The 18,105-nt window shown below is 37.4% G+C and overlaps 1 protein-coding gene across 1 annotated transcript; it reads left to right on the top strand.

Annotated features, from left to right (window-relative positions):
• The first annotated feature begins 342 nt into the window (after positions 1 to 342).
• abcb4 (ATP-binding cassette, sub-family B (MDR/TAP), member 4) lies at positions 343 to 18,066 on the top strand. Its single transcript, XM_026924200.3, has 28 exons — positions 343 to 422; positions 589 to 725; positions 2,337 to 2,403; positions 2,764 to 2,929; positions 3,130 to 3,178; positions 3,790 to 3,981; positions 4,252 to 4,423; positions 4,657 to 4,781; positions 5,787 to 5,958; positions 6,257 to 6,370; positions 7,338 to 7,448; positions 7,560 to 7,685; positions 7,780 to 7,983; positions 8,141 to 8,311; positions 8,931 to 9,092; positions 9,232 to 9,399; positions 9,606 to 9,752; positions 9,839 to 9,943; positions 10,426 to 10,503; positions 10,609 to 10,692; positions 11,422 to 11,625; positions 11,846 to 11,946; positions 12,049 to 12,189; positions 13,137 to 13,293; positions 13,678 to 13,875; positions 15,150 to 15,356; positions 15,762 to 15,908; positions 17,144 to 18,066. Exons 2-28 carry the CDS (start codon positions 664 to 666, stop codon positions 17,345 to 17,347), a joined length of 3,834 nt encoding a protein of 1,277 aa, XP_026780001.2. The 5' UTR covers positions 343 to 422; positions 589 to 663; the 3' UTR covers positions 17,348 to 18,066.
• The last annotated feature ends 39 nt before the right edge of the window (positions 18,067 to 18,105 follow it).

Genomic DNA, 18,105 nt, shown 5'->3' with positions numbered 1-18,105 from the left:
TGTCAGCCAAGAACAGGAATCTGAGGCTACAGTGGGCACCGAAACGGGACAGTTTTTTTTTTATTCTTGTTTTTTCTTTGTTCTTTTTCTGAAGAATGTAATTCATTTCATATTTGCTCAGATATACAGTATTATACGTATTTACATCTTTTATAAGACACCAGCATATGCAACATTTTTTATTCAGTGCCACAAGAAAACAAAAGAGACTGAACACTATTCACATTATTCACAACATTAATGCTGCCTGACAAAATGTCTAACACCAAATTCAACCAGCATATGCAACATATATCAACAGCCTCGTGCTTCCTGCTGTAAATGACGTCACTGCAGGTACAATAAAAGCTCTCGCACGCACTGACCGCGCGCTACCTCTCCAAGCTCGTCGACCTGAAAAACGCGCGCGAGCTCTCCGTAAGGTAAGGGCTGTGTGTAAACAAGCTAAACTCTACATTTGTAATTTATCGTCGCTTGTACTTCTCGGACTGTTTTATGTCGTTTTGCTCATGTTGTGTAGACCTTCTCCGTACTGGGGATGACACAGTGAAGTTCTTATTATAAAAAAAAATTATTAATTTGCCTCAGGAAGCCGCAGAGCTCAAGTTAACATCATTCCTGAACAACAAGCGGCTTCAGAGAAACAAGACAAAAACAGACACCATGGGTAAAAAGTACGACTTAAAGAAGGAGGAAAGACAAGGCAGTCCAAATGGAGACATAAGGTACGTTGTCTTATAAAAACATACTATATTTTAATGATACATTACTTTTTAAAGTGTAATGTAACTGTTTACGAACAGTTGAGTGCAAAAGTTTGCACCCCCTCTACAAAAAAGACTTCCATCCAGTCTAAACACATAGCAAATGAGTCAGCAGTTATTTTTATTATTTAAATTAACTTATTAAGACATCTAATGGTTTACTAGAATCAAGACATGTTCACTTTTTAAAGATTTAAAATGTTAAATGTTCAAGGAATTAAAGATTCAGTCAACCTCAAGCGCTCAGCTTTCCTGTGGGCATCCAAGTTCAGAGTCAATAGGATCAAGAAAACAACAATCAAAGCAATGTAAAACCTTTTTCAGGTTAATGGAAAGGGTATAGTAAAATAAAAATGTTCATGGATCCTGGGTCTATAGAGTAGACACAAAGACATGCTCAAAAAAGTGGAATGTACCTTATAAAAACTTGCCAGTGATTTGCAGAAAACAAAATAGCAGGAGACCGGAAAAAGTCCTTAGAGCCGATTGAATTAAAAGTTCACATTAATATATCATTTGGAAATATCATTTTCATTGTTTTGCTGTTAACATGCTGACTTTTGGACCATTTTGTTATCTTGTGATAATGATTAACCACAAACATTTGCACATAACTGTATATTATTGAAGGTATACTTAAATAAGAACATGTGTAGTTTTGTACTAACTTGGGACAAAAACTAAAGTATCCCAGATGCTGTATGCCTATTAATAACTATACAGTAGTTGAGAAGAAAACTAAATATTGACTTGAAAGTATACTTTAAGCACGTCCTATGAAGGAACATTATGGAGTGTCTGTGAGACAAGTTAGTTCCTGATATCAGTTACATTATAACAGCTGTATAAACAGTTGTTTCTTCACCAGCATCTCTTTTTTTCTCTTTCCTGAAGATAGTAAGATAGTGGCGGAAAGCTGTTACAAAGCCCTGACACTGGAGACTCCTTCCATAAATGTTAAATAAACCTCACCCTACAGAAAGCTGGAGCATATCAATGATTATACTTGTTTATGTTAAATATATAGGTTTATTATTAGGCTGAAATTATGTGGAGCATTCACTATACGAGTTCCTGTGTAAGTTCATACTATAAGAAAGATAAGGTAATAGAACGAGTGCGTTAATATAAACCTGTGATTTGCCTTGCAGACAGAACTACTGTCAGTTATAGAAAATTAATCAACACTTTCTGACCAATCAGAATTGAAGATTCAATAGAATTGTGGTATAAGTGAAAATGTCACAATACTTTAAGACATTTCTATGATACATGATGTGCATTGTGATATGTAAGTTTGCTAACAGTGTATCAGATACACAGCAGTGTTGCATTTAGAAACAAATGTGAAAAGGTTTAATGATATTTTAATGTCTACAAATATAAAATGGAAAAAGAGGAAAAAATCTGTGAAAATGTTAACATTTTATGAATTAAAAAATGTAAACAGTACAAATATCTCAGAAAAGTGTATTGACATAATTTATCACAATATTGGTGTCATATTGTCATATTTCCCGGGACTAATGGGATTGTTGGAGTATTTGAGTGTGATATACATTTGTCTTACAGTGGGGAAAAAAAGGGAAAGAAAGAAAAGAAAGCTGCCCCAGAGCCAATGGTGGGACTGCTGGAAATTGTGAGTGGAAGTCCAAATCTTATAATCTCATTTTAATCCTACAATATCATGATCATGGTATTTAATTTACAGACGAGAGACGTGGTAAATTTGTTACTGTTTTTTGTATATTTGCTGAGTGAACTGAATTTTGAATATTTATTATAAATTCATCAAAACATAGTCTAGAATGGTTTTTAATCACAGACTGCCTCATAATAACGGGAGCCAAGATTCAATACAAAGACTTGTCAGTCAAACTGTGAATGATGCAGTCGAAGAAGGACAGGACTATAAATATTTTAAATTGATTACAAATTTGCTTATGTAGGTTTTTTATTTGACCAAATATGTTGTGTGTCTCTTTTCACTGTCTATCAGTTTCGCTTTGCTGATAGTCTGGACATTTTCCTGATGTTGGTTGGAGCCATTATGGCCATGGCCAATGGAGCAGTGCTTCCTGCAATGGTGATTGTATTTGGAGAAATGACTAACAGCTTTGTGGACAACAGTATTTTAGAGAGCCTGTCTCCAAACATGACTGAGAGTGAGTCAAAAAACAATTTCTATATGAGCATTTACTTTGACATATAATTACCTTATCTAGTGTTGTCATCTGAGATTAAATTTAGACACGTGAGAGTTTGAGACAAAAAAGATGCACAACTTAAGACCATATTTTTAACAAATTTATTGATCTACAAGGAATTAACTCCTAAACACACATATCTCAATTTCTGATCCTAGACATGACCTGGCCATTTTCCAATCAAACACTTGGAGAACAGATGACAAGGTAACAGGTTCCTCTTTGTGCATCATTACATAAGCTGTGTCTGAATTAAAAGTTTATGCAACGTTCATAGTCAACTACTGGCTGTGTTTCTGTAATTTACTACTGATCTTAACACAGTTATATCTATATCACCTCTTCTCAATCATGTAGTCAAACATTAAGAGCAAAGTGAGACTTTTAAACTTTCAACTTTTTTCAACCCCCTGGAACTAACATGTAACTTTGTCATAGAGAGACTATACAAAAAGGACTTGATTTAGCCTTCATAGCTTGAAAGCAAACATAGGCCTCAACTTGGTTAATAAAAATCCAGACATATTTTTAACTGGGTCACTGTATCCTTTGCTGAGCTAATTAATGCTAATGTCATTCCCTGAGTTCACTAGACTATAAGAAATGTATATCTACAGACATATGAATAGCCAGTCAGATTGCAATTTTCGAGATCCTGAAGCTTTTGGCCAGGTAAGTGTACAGTAGGTATCACACTCTGTGGGGTATGGAAGTAATATTAAAAAATAACCCATAGATTGTTTAATGTCTAGAGGGTTTACTGACTGTGGTCTTTTATAAACTCATACTTACACCCTTATCTGTGTGCCCCTGCTCAGGCATGCCATTTACTACAGCATCATGGGAGGCATAGTCCTTTTTGCAGCCTATATGCAGGTGGCCTTCTGGACCCTGGCTGCAGGGCGACAAGTGAAGAGGCTCAGAAAGATGTTCTTTCACTCCATCCTCAAACAGGACATTGGTTGGTTTGATGTCAATGAGACAGGACAGCTCAACACACGGCTCACAGAGTAAGAGACGGGGTTGAGTACCAGTAGAATTATGAAGTTTTAGATAATAATAAGAACAATTTATTTCAAATACACTGTATTTAAGTAGGAGTGAAAAATGGGCTCTTATATGTAACTCAGTTCTCTCTTTAAACAATTGTGAATCAATGCACAGATATCTGTAAGATTTTTTTAAAAGGATTAAAACTTCCACATAGTTAGTAAAAGGCAATTTTCATCAAAGAAGATTTGTTTTACAAATATCTGTATTACACTCTGTTCTCTCTTCAGTGACATCTTTAAGATAAATGAAGGCATTGGAGACAAGCTGGGCACATTAATTCAGTCCATCAGCACCTTTTTAACAGGCTTCATCATTGGCTTTATCAAAGGCTGGAAGCTCACCCTTGTCATCATCTCCATAAGCCCCCTGCTAGGCATCTCAGGTGCTGTCATTACCAAGGTAAGAGAATGTAACCAGACACAAGAACAGAGACGAGAAGAGCATGATTCACTGGTGCATTTCAGTGCGTGTATGGGGAGGTGGAGGGCAGGGAGAACACTTGAAATGTAAGCTATAGTGAGGATTTTCATACATTTTTTTTAACCACCAAAACATTTCCCATTCAGTTAAGAGCAGCATTTGATTATAAACATGGAAAAAGAAGTGTTGACATTTGCCTGCTTCCTGTTTAGGTGATGACCTCATTCACGTCGAGGGAGCAGACAGCATATGCGAAAGCTGGAGCTGTAGCTGAAGAGGTGCTGTCTGCCATCAGAACTGTCTTTGCCTTTGGAGGACAGAAGAAGGAACTAAAGAGGTGTGTTTGTGTAAAGCCAATATCTGGGGAACGTTAAGACCACTATAATTGTGTCTAAGCAAAGATATGATATATATGTAGATATAACTGTATGTACACGGCACAACTAGTATTTAAAATCGTAGATCAGAAGTGTCTACACACAGTCAGTAAATTGTATTTGAACAGCAGACAAATGAACTTAACGGTTATGTGGTAAAGTTATTATCTCATGTAGTTGCACATTATCTGTGCTTTGTTAGATGGTGAACTTTTGATATTTTCTACTGTATGTATAGTTCTGAAAACCAAACGCTTTCCTGAAATGAAATATGTTTCTCTTTTGCATGTACTTCAACCACAAGTAAAATTTTAGCATGTTTAAATCTGATTAGCACCAAAAGTGAAAAAGGAGTGATTTACATTTAATGATCCATTTTGACTGTGGTGCAGGAGCATCATGGATATTGTGACACCTGGTATTTGATTACAAACTGGTTTTTGCAATTGATTAGGCTGTTCATTTCACTATGGCAAATAGCTATTCAACAACTTTATCAAAGCATGACATTCACTGTGCGAGATGTCTAAAATCTTGCTAGTTTTTAAGACATCTTTAAGCAGACATACTATTTTACCCCCATGTTTATTAAACTGGCTCCTTACACAGCATGGTCTTGGTTTGACAATATGCAGGTAAAACAAAACTATTTCCAAAGTGATTTAGTTTCCTAAAATTCCTAAAGTTGAGGTGTCAAAGTGTATTACTGACAAAAAACTTGAATTCAGGCATAGTGACATTTTTGCACACTGCCACGCATTTGTGTCCCTTGTGCAAATATTAGATATAAAAACAACAAATATAACATTTTCCTTTTTAAATACAATGTTACATGTTGCACAATTTAATAGGTAAGTGGTAAAGATACATGGAAACTATTATAGGTTGCTTGGTGCAACCATTCAAATGTTATTAGAGGCTCTTTAATCATCTTTGTGTTACCAGTTTCTCTTACTTCTTGAAAGGTATCAGAAAAACCTGGAAGAAGCCAAGAACGTTGGTATAAAGAAAGCCATTACAGTAAACATTGCTGTGGGTTTCACATACTTCATGATCTACATCTCCTACGCTCTGTCCTTCTGGTATGGCAGCACACTGATTTTCGCTGGAGAGTATGACATCGGAACACTCCTGACAGTGAGTATAAGGTTTAATCTATTCAGTCACTTGACTGTTAAATCTATGAATCAAAAAGGATAGTCAGTCACTGTTGGCTATTGTCACAAGATCATATATTTTTTTATATCAAAATTAATAGCCCAGTTAAACTGAGCTTTCACTTAAAATTGTGTACAGTACAAATCGCATAGCATGACAAAGATACAAATGCAACATTTTCCAAAAAGAAATATCACTGTCCAATCTACTAAATTGTTAACTTAGTCATAACCACATACAGAAGCAGAAAAAGCCACATTTTCTGTTCCCCATTTAGGTTTTTTTCGCTGTTGTGATTGGAGCATTCGGCCTTGGCCAGACCTCTCCTAACATTCAAGCGTTTTCTAGCGCACGAGGGGCTGCTCACAAGGTTTTTAACATCATCGATCATGTGAGTAACACCTCCTACTGACCTTGTGCTTTCTCTCAAAGATATTACATAACAAAACCACAGACCCTGAGCTAACTCTGAAGTAACTCTTACTCTTAGATATTCTTCACACTGATGAGCTAGCTGTAGGCAATGTTGATCTATCATTTTCCACCAGTGAGAAGGTCATCTCAGGGTTATGCACACCTTTGGGATATTTTATTTATAGTTTTATAGTTTTATTTTATTTATAATTGTCTTCTTGGATTCAGGTTTTAATTTCAGCCCTAAAGAATTAGTAATCACAAATCCTTCACATCTAGTGAATTAAAATTTTTAAAGTTAAACAAAAGGAAAATCCCTACTGCATTTTTAATATTAGTCCTTAGTTATAATGCTGGATGTCAAAGATTATACCAAATGTAAATCTACAGTAGGACTAAAGTACAGAGACTGGAAGTTAATTACTTTCCCAGCAGTTACAAGGGAAGTTGTCTTAATAAAATAATAATAAAATATTCTAGCATATTGAACTGGAGGACATCTTGCCCGGGACTTCTCACTTCCTGCCTCTTGCTTCTTCCCAGTACGGAAAGAAGAGGTCAGGGTGTGGGATTAGTGTACACTCAAACATGCACACAGATATACACACACTCTATTTCATGGCCAATTTTTCAGTTATAATAAACATTCAGGGCGCAAACAGGGGCTTTGAGGAACAAAGAAAAATTCAGAAATGCATCTGAGCCTATCCAAATAAATTAAAACATGGCGTTAGAGCTTCCTGCCATTGTTTCAGTGTTGTTCAGAACTCAGACCAGAGCTAGTCTCCTACTGAGTTCTGAACAACACTCAGTCCAAACAAGCTTCCATTAGATGTGCTTTTGGTCAGGAGCTAAAAACATGAAATATTTTATTAATTATTTGTTTTGGAGTTTGTTTTTGTTTTCGTATGGGGAAGTCAAGCACTCCTTTATTTTGTCCACAGAAATCCAGCATCAACAGTTTCTCAGATGAAGGCCACAAACCCGACATGGTCAAAGGAAATATTGAGTTCAAAGACGTTCACTTTAGCTACCCTTCGCGGCAGGATGTGAAAGTACATTCAAGCTTCTACTTATCCAAATGTTAACTGTCAATCTTACTGGTCTTAAAGGAAAATGTCAAAGGAAAAAATGTTCAGAGCACCCATTTCTTGTTGTGTTTGTAGGTCCTAAATGGCGTGAATCTTAAGATCAGCAGTGGACAGACTATTGCTCTTGTAGGGAGCAGCGGTTGTGGTAAAAGTACAACAGTCCAACTGATTCAGCGCTTCTACGACCCCCAAGAAGGAGCAGTAAGTGTGGGCAGAGAAAAAGAGACAGTGGTCAAAATAAAAGGAGACACACTTTCTCAACCCTTTCTCATCTCAACCCACTTTCTTTCTCTAGGTGAGTATAGATGGCCATGACATTCGCACTCTGAACGTGCGTTGTCTGAGGGAGATGATCGGCGTTGTGAGTCAGGAGCCCGTTCTTTTTGCCACCACAATTGCCGAGAACATTCGATATGGCCGTGAGGATGTGACGCAGGAGGAGATAGAGCAGGCCACGCGTGAAGCCAATGCTTATGATTTCATCATGAAACTTCCTGATGTAAGACCACCTAAGAATAAGCAAAAAAAGGAGGAGAACATCATAAGAAAGGAGCCTGTTATTCAAAGGACTAAATAGGAAAAAAAAACTAAGTGTCTGGCAATAAAAATAAAAGCTCTGTTAGGCTCCATTCATTTATTATGTGTGCAATTTTCAGAAATTTGAGACTCTGGTGGGAGACAGAGGCACACAGATGAGTGGAGGACAGAAACAGCGAATTGCCATCGCCCGAGCTCTTGTGCGCAATCCCAAGATCCTCCTGTTGGATGAGGCAACATCAGCTTTGGACACAGAAAGTGAGGCGATTGTACAAGCAGCCCTGGATAAGGTAACCACATCAAACAAGACCACTTTATTACACCTTTGGAGGCATAGCAGGCTGGTTAATGGCAGTATTTTATCCAGAGCTGCTTGTAAGTGAGGTGTAACCCAATCCGATAGTCATTGTGTCATACAAAATGTTTATCTATCTTATCATCAAACATGGAGACTGGTTGACCATTTATGATGCTCCAACTTCTTGTGCAGTCTACAGCGGTTGATCAAAGAGCAATTGGGTTGCCAAGGCAAATCAGCCATCACCATGGCATTACTTGGAGAATCTGCTCAGACAGACAGACAGACAGGCAGGCAGGCAGTCATTCAGAAAACATGTAGGATATTTTAGTTTTAATTTCCTTTTATTCCTTATGAGTTTGCTGACAAGAATGAGCCACGAGATAATCTTTCAAGTTAGACACATTTGACGTAGCCTCTGTTTCTGATCTGCATTACCGTCCTATCGGGAGTTATAGTTTATCTCAGTAACGTTTACAGCATAGCTAACATGATGGACAACCTAGTGGGCAGGAATTGGACAAAAAAAAAAAAAAAAAAAGCATAAAGTTCACTTGTAGTCAAAGAAAGTATATTTGGTATGATAAGCTTTATACATGGATTTGGTGTAGGTGAGACTTGGCAGGACGACCATCATAGTGGCCCACCGTTTGTCCACTATCCGCAATGCTGACGTCATCGCTGGATTCCAGAACGGGAACATTGTAGAGCTCGGCACACACGATGAACTGATGGAGAGAAAGGGAGTCTACCACTCACTGGTCACTATGCAGGTGAGCTGATCTCTCACAGTTTAAGAGAGAATGATTATAAGAGTGACTCAGTTCATACATATTTATCTGTAATGTATATATTGTATATACATTAATGTGTCCAAACATTATGGAAATAAAAACCAGTTTGACTCTTCAGACGTTTAAGAGCACAGAAGCCACAGAATTAAAAGCAGAGGAGGCAGGGCTGGATGAGAAGAGCCCCTCTACCACGTCTGTGACAGAACACACACTCTACAGACAGAAATCCAAGAGTTTCATTGGCTCAGAGAAAGGCCAGGAGGATGAACTCAAAGATTCAGCACAGGTAAAACACCCAGCAATGCACATTTCACAACATACATTTATTCTTATTTTCATTCAGATGTTGAAAATGTGACCTAAAACAAAGGAAAAACATAGCTTGTATAGGAAGAGAAAATATAGCATTATCATCTGTCCATTTTTGATTAGATGTTGAAGATGATACTGATATTGTAAAAGTATTTCACTGTATTTCGTCTCTCTCTGTAGGAGGAAAAGGTCCCAGAAGTGTCATTCTTCAGAGTACTGAGTCTGAATAAGGCAGAATGGCCCTACATGGTGGTGGGCATCTTCTGTGCGATCATCAATGGGGGCCTGCAGCCTGCTTTTGCTGTTATCTTCTCCAAAATCACTGCTGTAGGATACACACAAAGGCAGTTATTAATACCAAAGATATTTTTAAAAAATCAGAGTGATGATGGATTCCCACTTTTTTCTCTCAGGTGTTTGCTGAGGTAAACGAGGACATTAAAAGGGAAAAGGCGAATCTCTTCTCACTGCTGTTTGCTATCATTGGGGTGGTTTCCTTCATCGCTCTTTTCTTACAGGTGCGGTAGTATAAGCCTTAAAAACATACTGTATCATTGTTCATGTTAAAAAGTTTATTGACTTCCATTTTACTACTTGATTTCATTCAATAAAGTTTCAATAACAGGTCATTCATTTACAGACATAGTTGTGTGAGTAAGTCAAGAGAGCATTGATGGGTTATTGATTAACCCAGTGTATCTGCCATGACATTTAGCACAGGTGTCAACAGTGGCAATTATAAAATATTACAGTTATTACTGGGTAAAGTAAAAGTCCTGGGTTTAGTATATTTTATGTAGTAATATACGAATTTCTAAGTAAGGCTAACCTCTGCACTGTTGGGCCAAGAACCAGAAGTGGCCTTCACCACAGATCATTTTAACAGTTAAAACAACACAAAAGATCTGTAGGACCTGATATGCATTTGATATTGTTACTGTAGACTATAGTTTTTTGCAATTTACTTGTAAATAAAATATATTTGAATTATTTCTCTCAGGGTTTCTGTTTTGGGAAAGCTGGTGAGATTCTGACCATGAGACTGAGGTACAGAGCCTTTAAATCCATGATGAGACAGGTCAGAGTCAAAACAATAATGCTTCCAGTATATCACCTAAACCATGGTCATGTACAGAGTAGGTGGGAGGACTGAGCTCATTTTATGTGTGCGTGTGTGTTTTAGGACCTAGGTTGGTATGATGACCCTAAGAATAGTGTGGGAGCGCTGACGACCAGACTGGCCACAGACACTGCTCAAGTGCAGGGTGTGAGTTTTTATCCCTTCTCTTTAATCTATATTCAGTCTCTAGCTTCTTGAAGCTACAAGGCTAGATTTAAGTACTGATGTAGTTTGTATGAGTGATTAAAATCTGGCATTCTGTAACTTCTCTACAAGTTAACCATGCATAAACTGTTGTATCCAAATCTGACAGTTCAAGAGTCCAGAGGAAAGTTGAGGAGTACCACTAACTGTATCTATATTTGTTTAGTTCTCCAAATATCCATATCTGTATCTGTATTCGTATTTAAACCCGAAGTTTTTTTCTTTCTGGCAAACTTTCAAATAAATAAATAAATAAAGTGAATAGTATGCCTCCTGTTTGTGTCGGCTTTTGTGTCTGTGTAGCATACATTAGCTGTTCATTCAGAGTAATGCATTCGTATTTGGTTACATCCCTACACTGAAGATATCTGGATGCTTACATATCAGCTAATCCTTCCTTGTCATGCATAAATGAATTAATGTATTAGCATGTAAGTGCACCCCTTATTAATTAAAAAGAGATGTACTTATATGGGGAGAAAAACATAATATCACAACTCCTAATACTCACGTACTAGCACCTTTTCTGCAGGTTTATTAACCTGTTGCAGTAAAACATGAGCTATCCAACATTAATACAGTTAGAACTTTTTCTATCTCCTCCTCTTTGCTTTAAAGGAAAAGGGGAAACACTAAAAGTAGTATTAATATATTGTGAATGTTCTTTGGCAGGCAACGGGGTTGAGACTGGCCACATTGGCTCAGAATGTGGCCAACCTTGGCACTGCAATCATCATCTCGTTTGTGTACGGCTGGCAGCTCACCCTCCTCATCCTCTCCATTGTGCCAGTTATGGCTGTAGCAGGAGCTATTCAAATGAAGTTGTTAGGAGGCCATGCTGCAAAGGACAAGAAGGAGTTAGAGCAAGCTGGAAAGGTGCTGCATTGTTCATAGTAAACTAAGCAAATAAAAGACATGATTCATGTCCTTGCTGTTGAAGGAATCCCAACTTTAGTCAGTCTGAAGTTTTGATATGGCTTTCCACAGTATATTTAGCAATTTGATGTTTTGTGTTAATTAGAATGAAACCAGTGCAAAATTGTTTTGCAACTTTTTTTTTTTACCAAGACATGTCATTGTTTTCTCTTTTTCTCAGATTGCTACTGAAGCCATAGAAAATATCCGCACAGTCGTATCATTGACCAGAGAGAGGAAGTTTGAGAGTCTTTACCAGCAGAACCTAATTGTTCCATACAAGTCAGTTCATCTGTCTATGCTTGATCAAAAAGTCTTATAGCTAACTACATAAAGGAGTAACAAAGTGATTTTGGTGGTTGTATGTTTTTTTTTTTTTTCCAGGAATGCTCAGAAGAAGGCACATATCTTTGGCTTTACTTTCTCTTTTTCCCAAGCCATGATCTACTTTGCCTATGCAGGCTGCTTCAAGTTTGGTGCATGGCTCATTGAGCAGAAAATGATGACGTTTGAGGGTGTTTTTCTGTAAGTGATTAAAATGAACCTTCTACATAAAGTAGTGATTGCAGTATTTAAGTATTCCCCCTGTTGTTGAACAACTAGTTACTATCAGAAGTCTTATACACAATACTGCCAGACGTATGGACTTCTGATCATCACACCCATATGTGCTGGTTGTTCATGAACATAAATGTGGAGTTGCCCCCCGTCCCATGGCTTCTATAACAGCCTTGAATCTTCTGGGAAGGATTTCCACTAGATTTTGAAACCCATGAGGCTAGGTTCTAACACTATAAAATGTGAAAAAAATTCAAGGTGAGTACAAGACAATGTATAAAGTATGTTAACCAATAGCTTACTAGTGTCTTCATGAGTCAGTGCATGCAAAAAATTAATCAGTACTACACTAACAGGCACTCACACACACACAAACACATATACAGATAAACACACGAGGAATTAGAGTGACTTGGACATGGACAGTAGTAGACAGAACAGATCACGGGATACAAAGGTTGCTGGTTCCCATGGTATAAGTTAATCATTTAAAAAAGTGAGAAGCATGTCTACTTAGGCAAAGGGCACTATCTGCCATTTTTTTTTATTTACTGGATTTTTTGCTTTCTGAATTGAAAAACAAAGTTCTATCAAAATATTTGCTTCTTGTTTGTCCAGACATCAAGTATACGCAACAATATTACTTTGTATTACTTTGCACCAGATTTCCATTTAGTGCATTTTAATCTCAGAGTTTATGTACAGACTATGCTGTTCCTGACTATCCTGTTCCCTGATCATATAACACTAAAGGAGTGGCAGTGGGGGAAAAGCAAATCATATTCTGACATATATTATCTGTCAAGACAAAGACTTGTCTGTCCTTCCACTTATTTCACTGGAAACTTTTAAAGTTGTTTTAATATTCTTTTTAATTAACTATTCTTATATAATGTATATTGATTATTTTTCAGTGTAATCTCAGCTGTAATATATGGAGCCATGGCAATGGGAGAAGCCAACTCCTTTACTCCAAACTACGCCAAGGCTAAGATGTCGGCCTCCCATATCCTAATGCTCATCAATCGAGTGCCAGATATCGACAATGACTCAGAGAAGGGAGAAAAGCCGGTACAGTGCTCTTTCCCTTTGTTTCTCTCATTTCTCTTTCTCTAAATAAAAAAGAAATACTCTTGATAGAATTCTCCTGTGCTATTAATTTTTATTTCATTTATTTCATTTAATTCATTTTAAACACTCAGAATGAATATTAGGCTGAGACTTCTGTATTTGCCATTGTAAATTAATGATTGTCTTATGGCTTTGTGAACTTCAACCAAAAGGAAGCAAACTGTGGCCCTTTCAGATGCATTTTTATGTGGTTTTTTCAGCATAAAATGTAACATTAACACTGAGAAATTTGTTTATGTTGTGTTAGTGTTAAGTGTTAATGTGTAGTACATTTCAGTTCATGCATGTACACACCTCTGGAGTAACTCTGTCTTATGTTTGCAGGATCACTTCGAAGGGAATGTGCGCTTTCAGGATGTGAAATTTAGATATCCGTCACGGCCAGATGTGCCTGTACTGCAGGGCCTGCGGCTCAGAGTGAAGAAGGGTCAGACCCTTGCTCTGGTGGGCAGCAGCGGCTGTGGCAAGAGTACCACCATACAGCTGCTGGAGAGATTTTACGATCCCCTAGAAGGCACAGTGGTGAGACACACACACACACACACACACACACACACACACATACACAATATCAGTTTTTTACTGTGCATTTAACTTATCCACTATATATAAACACATTGGGCATTTATTCAGGTAAAAAGCATGAAGGGACACTTTGCAGTTGTACAATTACTGACTGTACCCTGTATATTGCTATGCACAAACCCCTTTACCCCATCTGTTATTGGAAAGTGACTACCATAGGATTACCACTTTAATAGGTATACTTTAAGTGGACTAGTTTCTGCACAGTGTGGCAAGTGTGTATGATGCTGGTACAGCAGTGTAGCTGGGGTTTTTAAACACCTCACTGTCACAAAAATCCCCAAAAAATCCAACCAACAGTGCTGCTGTTGTAAGAAACTAACACTAACGAAAAGCAAGAGGATGATTAAAGGCAGATTTACACTGTAAAATTTTCGACTCAAAAAAATCACACATTGTAAAAGAACTATTTAGTCATGATTTGAGATTGGTGGTTTTAGAAAACATAAAAACATGAGCTTGACCAAAGACAGCTGACAACAAAGTTCTGGCAGTGTATATAAATAAAAGTTTACATAAAAACTCTGTGTGATTGTTGTTACAACACTTATCAAAAAGCCACCAATAGGAAGATGGCACAGGATTAGCAAAACTCACAGGACAGCTACAAATACAACAGTGGCACTGGTGAAACAAATGCGAAATGTGCTAATGACCAGAAAAATATTCCTCATTACCTCAAGCTCAAGAATGTTTCTGTTTAAGCGATACCATTTTCCAGGATTGCATTGATTGTTGATGGAAGCACATTCTAGTAGTTTTCTTTAATCACAGGTCTATCATTAGAGGATCTTCATTGTATAATCTGACATGGAGAAAATGTTATCACAGTCTGCTGTAGAATTTGACCTAGGTTTTACTGGAACCACCACTTACAGTGTGACAAGTAATAATCTTAAATGAAGTAATATACCTGTCAATGAGTCTAACTGCATGGATTGCTGGCTTATACTTCCTGATAGCCAAAAGGAACTGTACTCTTTAGCTCATAAAATACCATTCAGTGTCCTCTGTTGTTTATTTAGACAAATTGCACAATAAACCTATATCCAGAAAGTGAGATTGCTCTCATGCTCTCATACACTGCCTTCTCTAAATTCCTCACTAAAACATGACAGAACCTATCTGAGTCATTATACTATTTTTCATCTGTGCTGTTTCTAATGTTTTAGTAATGTAGATGATAACATTATCTGTGTTTTGATTGGCAGATGCTAGATGATAACAACGTCAAACAGCTAAACATCCACTGGCTGCGCTCTCAGATTGGTATTGTATCCCAAGAGCCTGTGCTATTTGACTGCAGCCTGGCCGAGAACATCGCATACGGAGATAATAGCAGGCAGGTCGCTCAGGAGGAGATCGAACAAGCTGCCAAGGCTGCCAATATACACTCTTTCGTAGAGGGGCTTCCACAGGTATACATGATTACATGATGAACATCATTTTGTTTCAGTCCTAATATTATTAAAACCAGCATTAATTATTTCAGAGTCCCATTCTCAGGTTGCTAATAGAACATCCATCCCATCAGACAACATAAAACTCAAGTATTTTATATACACTAAAAACATTTTAGCTCCATTAGATGCAATATTAAATCATAAGTGCATATTTTCTTTAGTGTAAATTAGAATAAATATCTATCTGCATAATCGTCAAATTAAGAAACTGTTACTGACATTTTGATTTAGCATGTTTACAAATATACAACATGGAAATGATATGTGATGTACAAGCATGTGTAAGCATGATGAGTGAACATCCTCTAACTGGTTTGGTGTGTGTGTGTTTGTGTGCGTCTGATGTATTCTGTCTTTCAGCAATATCAGACTCAGGCAGGTGATAAAGGCACTCAGCTGTCAGGCGGACAGAAGCAGCGCATCGCTATTGCTAGAGCCATCCTGCGCAACCCCAAACTGCTGCTACTGGACGAGGCCACATCGGCTCTTGACACAGAAAGTGAAAAGGTACTGAGCCATAATGTGATTTTAGATCTAGGCTTATGGATCTAGAAATTTAAATTTAATTTAACATATTAGAAAGAATTATAAAAATATTAGGGAAAAAAACAGACTTTAAAGTTGATATATTAAATTCAATTTTATTTGTAAAGTGCTCTTAACAATAGATATTGTCGCAAAGCAGCTTTACAGAAATCCGGATGTAGATTTAGATCCGTATTGAACAAGCTAGATATAACATTGGTAAGGAAAACTCTCTGAGATGACATGAGGAAGAAACCATAAGAGGAACCAGACTCAAAAGGGACCCCTCTGGGTGACATGGGGATAGTGACATTATAAATCAAAACCGTATACAAGATATAGAAGAGTAAATACAAGTAGTACTAAGTATGTAGAAAGGATGTTCAGTATGAGGATGCTGTGAATAAGAGTTCAGTGATGAACATCGGAGTGCAAGTGTGTATATGTACTATAAGAAAAGCAATGTAAAAGCCCCCACAAGTGAAGTGTAGCCAAGTATGGTGACCCATACTCGGAATTTGTGCTCTGCATTTAACCCATCCAGGTGCACACACACAGTAGTGAACACACACACACCGTGAACACCCCCAGAGCAGTGGGCAGCCTTTTTTTTTTTTGCTGCGGCGCCCGGGGAGCAGTTGGGGGTTCAGTATTGTTGCTAGACAAGAAGAGAGGTATTCCAAAAGGTAATATATACAATGGTTAGTGCAAAATATTGTAGTGTACACTGGCGCAAATTAAACAAGAACAACAGTGCAGAATACAGTATACATAACGTTGTTGTATACTCTATGAATGTATATCAGGATATATGAATAATAAACATAAGTGTAACAGTATAAGATTTGTGTAAACATATGAGAGGTGTTCACAGATTAGTGCAAATATGCAGTGTGGTGTGTGCGTTTGTATTATTGCACTTGTAGACCTGAGACATTGGTTTATTGTTCGATAATGCTTGGGAGCAGAAGGAGGGAAGGAGGAGGATTTATGCATTTGACTACCTGTGGAACATGCTTGTGTTCCACCATCTAAGGGCTTGTGTCTGCATTGTCTAGGGATATAAATTAAGCCCAATGTTTGGATATTGCTTTAATATAAACAGCATGGTGCTTGAGGGTTGAAAGAGTGAAAACTCAAACTCATAGCAGCAGTAACCCAGTGCCTATGCAGATATTCAACAGCATGAGAATGACTGATTTTCTCTGTTGGTGCAGATCGTGCAAGAAGCCTTGGATAAGGCTCGTGAGGGTCGTACCTGCATCATAGTGGCTCACCGGCTGTCCACCATCAAGAATGCTGATGTTATTGCTGTGTTTCAGAATGGTGTGGTGGTGGAGCAGGGCACACACAAACAGCTCCTCAGCCAGCAGGGGGTTTACTACACCCTCGTCAATTCCCAAATGGGTTACAGCAAATAGGCAACTACTTGAGAAGAATGACAGGGAATCAGGATGTTTTATGCAGTATGGAAATTTAACTTTACTGCAAAGAGGAATGGGGTTGATCATAACATTTGAGATGATCTGTTATGTAAGACAGGATTTAGATGAGGTCGTAAGATTTAATATTTAAAAGCTGTAATAGATGTGGTAGAGGAAAAACCATGGTCACAGTAAGAAAAGTGACATGGACAGAAGACTACTGAAGATGTTAGTACTTTTAAAATAACCTCTGTCTGCTGGACATGTACTCACTTCTAATCTGTAAGTTTATTTAACTATTTCACTCACTCAGTTCAGCTTCATAATCAGTTACAATCCATAATACAACTAAACGCATTTATTAAAATAACAATTTAGCCACACACTTCCAATCATAATGACAGGGAGAGATATGGAGTCTGATTTACAGCGAGCCAAAATGTGCCACAGAAGTAATAAGAATCATTGGCTACTTTGTGTTCGGCAAGTTTGAATGTATGTAATTATGACTAATACATATTTATTTAAATTAAGGAAGGTTTATAAAGAAAACAGGTTTTCAAAAATAAAAATTGGTTCTGAATTATTATTAATTCTTATAATTATTATTAAAGTTCTGTGATGGCACTGTATTGTGTTCTAATAGGGCACAAATGTTTTTATACTGGCTAGCTACTTTTTTTTGGAATAAAGTTTCACTTATTTACATTTGCTAACTTGTTGTTTTGTTTTGTTTTTTGTTATAAATGTGATGT

This window comes from Pangasianodon hypophthalmus, chromosome 22, assembly GCF_027358585.1.
Source record: "Pangasianodon hypophthalmus isolate fPanHyp1 chromosome 22, fPanHyp1.pri, whole genome shotgun sequence".
Classification (NCBI taxonomy): domain Eukaryota; kingdom Metazoa; phylum Chordata; class Actinopteri; order Siluriformes; family Pangasiidae; genus Pangasianodon; species Pangasianodon hypophthalmus.
This window is presented reverse-complemented; position numbering and strand designations above follow the sequence as displayed.

What these genes read in the sequence shown, in the direction of transcription:
- abcb4 (XM_026924200.3), top strand. Translation starts at nt 664, where the DNA reads ATGGGTAAAAAGTACGACTTAAAGAAGGAGGAAAGACAAGGCAGTCCA. An exon ending in TTAAATCCATGATGAGACAG is followed by an intron (nt 10,504 to 10,608) that starts GTCAGAGTCAAA and finishes TGTGTGTTTTAG; the next exon opens with GACCTAGGTTGGTATGATGA. An exon ending in TCGTAGAGGGGCTTCCACAG is followed by an intron (nt 15,357 to 15,761) that starts GTATACATGATT and finishes TCTGTCTTTCAG; the next exon opens with CAATATCAGACTCAGGCAGG.